General features: G+C 41.0%; 1 protein-coding gene across 1 annotated transcript; it reads left to right on the forward strand.

The window, feature by feature from the left end:
• Positions 1-4,083: 4,083 nt before the first annotated feature.
• Positions 4,084-7,880, forward strand: MZT1 (mitotic spindle organizing protein 1). Its single transcript, XM_010728739.3, has 2 exons — positions 4,084-4,211; positions 7,642-7,880. The coding sequence occupies exons 1-2, from the start codon at positions 4,163-4,165 to the stop codon at positions 7,863-7,865; spliced, it is 273 nt and encodes a 90-aa protein (XP_010727041.1). The 5' UTR covers positions 4,084-4,162; the 3' UTR covers positions 7,866-7,880.
• The last annotated feature ends 734 nt before the right edge of the window (positions 7,881-8,614 follow it).

Here is an 8,614-nt window from a genome sequence, read left to right on the forward strand (position 1 = left end):
TTATAAGATGTTTGCATTCTCAAATTCCCGAGACAGCCTACTTTCCCAGCAGAGTTCCCCCTTTCAATTGGCTATACTGCCATATTTTCTCTGGCTCAAGAACAAAACATTATATTTCAATTTGAATCAGCTCACAGATTCCCTTGAACACCTTTGCAAAAAAATAACAATTAAATGAAAGTAGAGAAGTCTGAATTACAAAATAACTTTTCTTTAGAAAAAAAGTTGTATTTACTTCAGCCATCTCCAAATGATGTGTTACGTTCTACATTTCTACTTTCTTTAATTGTCACATTCAAATCTTACTTCTAGGGTATTTTTTACTAAGCTTCAAAAAGATTACAACGTTCATAATCTTAGGAAGATTAATCACATAATACTTTCATGCATAATTCCCTGAGTACATCACTTTAGAAATCAGTCAGATAACAGACATTATTTGCCACACAAACTTGTACAAGTGTACCTGTACATAAAATTTCTCATAGCCCTCCTTGATGGGAATTGGACTTTGAACAGATCTGCAATACTTTGAAATGCTATCTTCAGTTACGTTGGATGATGCTGAAGACACTATGACAGTTCAATGAAGACACTTGCCCCAAGTTTCACTATCATACTAAAAGAACATGCATACAATCATTGTTTATGCACAGTGGATCATGATTAATAAGTGTCTCTTCAAGCCAGATTCCAAAGGAGAAACAGTGAAACTGGGAATACCATCTCCTACTAGAAGTGCTGACTAGTGCAGCAGGTGGGATACATTTTCTTTAGTGCATAACTCCAGAAAAATAAAACGAAAATGCCATTGTGTATTCAGCAGGAATAATATTGAGCCAGACTCACACACAACTTTGAGCAACAGAGCACTTGCAACCATGACATGCAGCACACAAGACAGTATAGATTTTTCCTTTTAAAGTAATAATTTCCTTTTAAAGTAATATTTAAAATATAATTACTTATCATCATACAAAAACATTTGATTTTTAAGAATAGAATTTAAGAAGGAAAGTTCCTGTACAGGACCGTGTCACATTAATTATCAGACAATTACTGATATACCTGTTACTTTTCTCTGACAGAAAAAAGTGCTTCTAATCATTTTACAAACAGTGCAGTAGGCATACAGCATAGATGGTCAGTTCATGAAGACAGTAATATTGCAAAAATCTAAGTCTACACATGATGCACATTCAGACTTTGCAAACACTCTGAAGCTTTCACACTGCTGCTACCCAATGTCTCCATTACATAATGGAGAACTAAAAAACATTCACCAAATTCCTTATGTTTGTGATTGTTTGCAACTGTTCACAAGCATTATTAAAATCAAGCATACAGTCTGTGCAACATTACACAGGTTTCAAGAAGTCAATTCTTTCATCTGGCAAGTTTAATGCCAAGAGCTGTGTTTATGACACTCTTTAGTTTCCATAAAGCAGTACTTATGCTACATACAAAAGTGAGTTGTCATACAGTTTTATACGCTTAGACCTCTATGCATACAATCACGTACTCAGGAACAACCTCCTCTGTCTGTATGACACTGCAATAGGCAGCTATGGCCACACCACATCTAGACAGACTGAAAAACATCGCAGCGAGCATGAAGCAATGGGACAGACTGAAAGGACCCACTGAGACAACACATGTTTATGTCTATTGGCCACAGCACTAACCATCACTTGAACTGTCACCTTAGCCATGTTAGTGTCAAATACAATCCCTCAGTAAGATCCATGACTACTAGCAAGCCTGTTTTACTTCAGTCATTTGTTGTACCCACAGGAAGACTCAAAGAAAGGAAAGTTGAGATAAAGATCCCCAAATTACTTTATGCAACTAGTAGTCTTCTCCTCAAAGAGAGCGAGATTATTGGTCTTTCCTCCTTCACATTAATTCCAGTCTGTACCTTTCAAAGAGTACTGCCTTTGCCAGCTCTATCCTTCTGCAGGAGTCCCAAAGACACTTATGCTTCAAAGGTCCCAATACTGTACACTCCAAGAAGATAAATAGTGTTGTGACAGGAAGCAGGAGAGATAGCCAACAACAGTTATTGGCAAGGCATTTTTCTTGCTTCTGCTGACTGCTGTATCTGGCTGTCCTCTGAACTGCAATCAGAGAGGATCTGCAGTTCTTAAAATGAAGAAACAGCACCCAGAAGTGGCCTTATCTAAATATTATATTCACATCAGGAACAAGAGCATGTATGTTGAAAAACTTGAATGAAATGTTCTTAACGATGTGAGAAATATCACTAAAGCAAATGAACAGTGTTCTGTTATTCAAGCTAAGTTAACAGAATAAAAACAGATGATAAGTTACCTAGCGTGACTCAAATACACTGCTTGGCGTCGGATATCTTCTGAGTCAATTTCCACAGGATTTATTAAAGCAAGCTGATCAATAGACCATCTAAATTTTCCTGGTGTCTAAAAAAAAGAAATGAACATATGAATACTTGCTGATCTAGAAATATTTTTTAAAAAAAGCAGCTAAATCAGGCTTTTTTGTCTTGATGGTGGAATTAAAGTAATTATGAGATAATATTAAGTGAAAGACTACTAACAATTACTAACCGAGGTGTCATGTTATTCCCTCTCCATTTCTGAGGACAGGCCCACTAAAGATCTGAAACATGTGATAAAGTTTAGTAGCTTCTCGATGGTCACAGTGAAAACTGTGGATCCCTGAAAGCACTTCAATCATCATCCAAGCCACGATAGTATAGCAACCTTCCTTTTACTTTACATTTCATGGGAGACATAGGACAGCCTATAAGCAGAACACAGAGACTCTGAGGCACTGTCAGGTATAGGTCATAAAATCCAGTTTGGGAATAAAGCAGTGTAATTTATGTAACACTTTAGTACAAAATACTGAGCAAGTAGCATTTAGAAAAACAATCTAGCAAAACACTCTTCCTAGTTTCATTATCAAGAAGGTGGGAAGACCAAATTACAGTGTTAGCATTAAATGAAGCATATTGAGGTAACTGAAAGAACCACAAAATGCCTCAAGTTCTTTGGGTTTGTATACTATACATCAAATAAATGCACTGTGTTACGTGTTTTGAAATATTAGCACTGCATACAACGGAAGATGAGATCTTACAGATGAAGACTTTGTTGATTTGAAGACGGAAGGACTGGAAACAATCTGCTCCTGAAGAGTGCAGTAATCATTGGGACTTTCGAAAGGATTCAGGACTGTGACCCGCCCAGGAGTTTCGGGGCTGATCTGCATTCGGGCTTCTTCCATATCGCCCATAGCAGTGCGATGTGCCTGGGGAAGAGAAAGAGGGAAATGCGAGGGGAGGAAAACGTCATTCTGACTTGTCAGGGTCATCCTAAACATTTCAGCAAATGACCGATCACTCAGAAGAAACAGAAAACTCATAACGGCAAAGCAGACTTTGGCTTGGGTGAGTGAGAAGCCGATAAACGAGACTGGCACAAAGACAAAACTTAAAAAATGAAGCCAAAGGGAACGAGGTACTGAAAACGCGATTGAAACAGAAACCGGCAGGGAGAAAATCAATCGCGTTCCCGCCCGGCAGTTCGCGTACCGAACGGCGGCACTGTGGGGCCTCAGAGACGAGGAGCTGTCAGCAGCAGCCGAGGTGACCCGCAGCGATAAGGCCCCGCACTCCTCGTAGGCCAAGGAGCGCACACAGCAGGGAGCGGAAGGCCGGAGTCGCGTGTCCACGGGACGGCCGCACCAACGGCCGCGCCCCTGCTCCTCAGGCCCGGCCAGCCCCGCTAACTGCATCAACACCGCACCAACACCGCGCCGCCGCTGCCGAGCCGCCGCGACACTCGCTCATACCCGACTTCAATCTAAACCGCCCGCCTCCGCTGCGCCGGGCGGCTCTTTAACCACTCCCGCCCCTTCCCGGATTCTACCCAATCAACGCGCGTCGCGGTCGCCGTCGAACCAATCGTAGGCTTCCCTCCGCTCTCGAACGGGCCAATCGCTCGGAGAGCCGCTGCACAAATTCGAACGTAAGCCCACCCCTTGCCTTCCTGCTGCCGAGAGCGAGGGTTCCGTTTGGGGGGTGTGACGTGGCAGGAACAGTTGAGGGGAGGCGGGAGCGCCCGAATGACGTGGGGTCGGGGGTGAGGGGGCTCCTTCTGCTTCCGGGTGGGCGGTCGCCATGGCGAGCAATGCCGCCAGCCTCAACGCCGTGCGGGAGACGATGGACGGTGCGCGCTCGGGGTCGGGCGGGGGTTTGCCCTATCCCTTTGTTGCTCGGGGCGGGTGGGGTTGTGGATGCGATCCTTTCCGTTGTGCCAGTGTTTTTGAGTCTCGTGATGCTTCTCGGTTTGCTGCCGAGCGTTTAATGAGGCATAACGGTTTGTAGATACGTGGGTTTGGTTTTCTTAATTTGCTCGAAGTTGGCAGTGTGAGTTACATTATGCTGCCCAGGCTGGGAAGTTGGTGGAGGGGGGGCAAACCTGTGGGGCTGTAGCAGCTGTGCCTCAGTCTGTGGGCTGTCCCTGTTTACAGCACGGCCAAAAATGCAGAGAGCACCATTGGGTTTCGTTATTGACCTGTTAGCTCAGTTAATGAGCCTATTGCTGAGAGCTCCGTTTAGTCTGTGTCTCTCCTTTGAGGAAGGGAAGTAGTGAAGAATTGTAGAATTGATTCAGTTGGAAGAGACCTTTAAGTGTCATTTGGTCCAACTTCCCTACAGTGAACAAGGACACCTACAGCTCCATCAGGTTGTTCAGAGTTTTATCCAGTCTGACCTTGAATGTCTCAGGGATGGAGTGTCTGCTGCTTCTCAGAGCAACTTATATCATAAAAATCACAGAATGGCCTGGGTTGAAAAGGACCATAAGGATCGTCTAGTTTCAACCCCCCTGCTATGTGTAGGGTCACCAACCTCTAGACCAGGCTGCCCAGAGCCACATCCAGCCTGGCCTTGAATGCCTCCAGGGATGAGGCATCCACAACCTTGGGCAACCTGTTCACTGTGTCACCATCCTCTGTGTGAAAAACTGCTTTCTGATATCTAACCTAAATATCTCCTGCCTCAGTTTTAAAAAAAGTCTCCCATCTTTTAGTTTGAAACCATTTTTCCTTGTCTTCTCTCAATGGACTCTGCTAACAGGTCTGTCCCCTTCTTACAGGCTTCTTTTAGGTACTTACAAGCCGCTATTATGTCTCTCTGAGCCTTCTCTTCTCCAGGCTGAACAGCCCCAGCTCTCTAAGTCTTTAAGAAGCTCTGAGGAGAGCAGTTGCTACTACAGAATTTGAGTAGTTCCTGATACAGAAAAGTGAGGCTCTTGTGGGTTAAACAGTGTGACAGAATGGCATTGTGTTGGCAAATCATTTCTAAATTTCTGAGATGTGAGAAATATGGTCAGGATGTCTAAAGAGTAATTGTTCACTTTCTCCCCAGTTAGCCTGGGGATAGCAGGTATAGGAGGTGTATTTCAACTGTGTCTTAAGTAAGCATGAAATGAATGCTAAAAGCTTACATGGGTTTCAGGCTGAGTGGAAAGTTGATGAGAAGTCCCTTCTCATCAATTGAGTATGGAGACTTCCTCTAGAAATGCTCTAATGAGGGTCTAGAGACACCAGGGGCATGTATTCACTTGTATTGCTTAATATTTGCTATTTTCTTACATCCTTACCTTGTATTCTAGCTATGGCTGTATTCTTTATCTAAGACCTTGTGACCTTGTGTAGACCTTGCATTTTCACCTAGTGTTTTCACCAAGCAGCTGCTTTTGGAGGCAAGGCAGGATTGGCAGGCCTGTTAAGGCTGTCTTGGTGCTGCTGTGCACCTGAAGAGAGATTTGTTTGGGAAAGATGGTGATACTAAGCTTTATAACTGTACTTTTATAACTGCCCTTCTTCCATTTCTGCAGGATGGCAGGGAAGAGCGTGCAGAGTTAGAGGCTAAGTAAGGCTTTAAGAACTTCAGTGAAAAGTCTGCTAGCCTTCAGATTTTGAAACCCATGCTTCCATTGTAACAATATGTGTATTTAGGATGCACTCTCATAATTTAATCTACTGAGGTCAGGTAATTTTTTTTGGAAGTAAACAAATTACAAATTTCCATTTACCTAAAAATACACTTGATGCTTAAAGATTTGGCTTAAAGAAGTCTTTATCCTTTTGCAATATTGAGTAAATTGCTGTTGGGTCCTTTCTGCTGTTCAAAATATTTTTTTAAAATTTCTATTTGATGAATGTGTTTGTAAGCACTTTCTTTTTGTGAAGTAAGTGAAAGTTTAAAAGGCTGATGGCTATGTTATGTAATTAGCTTTTCCTTGAATAAGACTCATCATGAATAGAAAAAAAATTAGACCTGTGATAAGGTTTTTTAGACCTTTTAAAATAGAACAGGGAAGCTGTGCTGCATCTTGTTTTATTAGTGCATATGAAATGTACATGAGTAGAAAAAATAATTCTTTGTTTCTGGAAAGATTAAATAGTCTTTAATAGTTTTGGAGCAATTAATGTTCAATTGCATTTTATTACAAATGCATCAGTTTGTTGTTGCTCTATGTGAGTGTTGGTCTTCCATATGGGCGGGGTGTGCAGTGTAATGGACCATATGGAGTAATTTACCTTCAAGCTAATGGAAATCAAATACTGTGTTGTTGAGGGGGAAGCTTTCTTTGTGTCTTGTAGCTAGTACTTCAGTCTGACAGACTGCTTTCCTCTCTTAAGTGTATTCTTAATCAAATCTGCTTATGGAGCTTCATGAGTATTGTTGTACTTATATGGAAGTCAGTGTTTGTTTGTTTTTTACACAGTATCTAACTTTTCCCTGTGAATTCCACGGGATGGAGTGGATGTGTTAGGCCTTCAGTGGCTTGGCCTGGGTAAATGCAACTCTGAGGCTATGCTACAGTATGTGTTTGGTATACTGGCATAGGCTATTTCCAGAGCTGTCAGGTGGACGGTAGTCACCATGTTGATTTCATGTGGTAAGGATGGCCTGTTTCTTTCCCCTAATTTGGGGCTGTAATATAAATTAAGTCTTAGCTTCATGGTAGTGAGTACTGTAGCATAAGCAAAATAGTGACAAGGTGTGGTGTTGTGCATATGATGAAAACTGTAAGGGTACCAGGTAAATGGGGCCTTCCAAGGAGGGTTTGGAAGAGGGAGATTTGTTTCAATGCAAAACTGACTGTAATCTCCTTCAACAAAAAGTTTCATACTGACACACGATCATGGCATTCTTTCTTCACATCAAACACAACTCAAATACTATTACTTATATTTAGCCTGCTGATAATGTTAGACATAAAGCTAGGTGTAGCTATAGGAGGGGAGGGCTATAAAACTGAAAACAATTGTCAAAGCTTCTAGTCCATTTAAGAAGGAATTTCAGTAAGTGTTTGGAGTTGAAAAGCAGCTATTCTTGTAGCCTGCAAGTCAGCAAGCATTTTAATAAGTGATTTTTTTACTCACCATTTTCTGCATCAGAAGAACATTATGTTAAAGTCATTCAGAACCTGTGGCTTCTACCTTATACTTTGGAAAACCAAAGATGAATACTGTTGAAATTCCATGACTGCCACCTCCCTGCTCTACAGTCGAAATTCAGTTTTGAAGAATAACTGTTCTGATCATTGTAGGGACTAATTTTTTTTTTTTTTTCCCCTCTTGCAGTTCTGTTTGAGATTTCAAGAATATTAAACACTGGGTTGGATATGGAGACTTTGTCTATTTGTGTGCGGCTTTGTGAACAAGGTATCAACCCAGAAGCACTATCTTCTGTTATTAAAGAACTGCGTAAGGCTACAGAAGCTCTAAAGGTAATGCTGTTGCCTAAAAAGCACACACTTTTAAGAGAATCAGACCCATGGTTCAGTTTGCTATACTTCAATTTCTAAGTTTTCCTTTAAAATAAAAAAAATACAGATTTATCTTCTGGATGCCCCTTTATCTGCATCATGTCTTGACTGCATTGCAGCTTTCTTCTTCAGCCCGTATCAGCTCCTTATACAGCCTCAGGCCTCATGGTATGCAGCAACACTTGTAAACAAGTTCATGAAGCTGTTGTGGCTAACATAGTCTCCACACATTGCTGTAATCTCATTAGCCTGTGATTTACATATTTCAAAAGACAAATTACAGCATTTCATGGTATGTGTGCATCATGAATACGAAACTATAAAAAGCCATATATAACTTTGGTTAATAGGGAAGATAACCATAGTTTAAAAATCCTCATCTGCCCTTTAAAGGATATTGATGCTTTACTGTCCACCTAAACATCATGGTTCCTTTTCCGTGGTATCTTAGGTGGTATCTTGTTTATATACCTGTTTTTGAAGACTATGTTCTGATTCTTACAGCTTTCAGATTTGATTAGATGGATACTACTCAGGGCTTTTTTTTCCCCATCATTTTTCAATTTTTTGACTATTTCTAACTCTTCTACACTTGTGCATATTTTATATTTGCCTACATGTTTAAATGTGTGTATATAAGCTTAATTGTGCATATACATGATTGAAGGATGTTCTATTTCTTCTGTTTTAGTTGTCTTATTATTTGTGTTGCTTTCATTTTTTCTTTTTATAAGTGGCTTCAAATCTACAACATAAACGATGTCTGTTTTTGCTGACTAATTTTTTTT

Source organism: Meleagris gallopavo, chromosome 1, assembly GCF_000146605.3.
Source record: "Meleagris gallopavo isolate NT-WF06-2002-E0010 breed Aviagen turkey brand Nicholas breeding stock chromosome 1, Turkey_5.1, whole genome shotgun sequence".
In the NCBI taxonomy this organism is placed as follows: domain Eukaryota; kingdom Metazoa; phylum Chordata; class Aves; order Galliformes; family Phasianidae; genus Meleagris; species Meleagris gallopavo.

Coding starts and splice junctions, on each gene's coding strand:
- MZT1 (XM_010728739.3), top strand. CDS start 4,163: ATGGCGAGCAATGCCGCCAGCCTCAACGCCGTGCGGGAGACGATGGAC. Junction 4,212..7,641: donor CGTGCGGGAGACGATGGACG/GTGCGCGCTCGG, acceptor CCCCTCTTGCAG/TTCTGTTTGAGATTTCAAGA.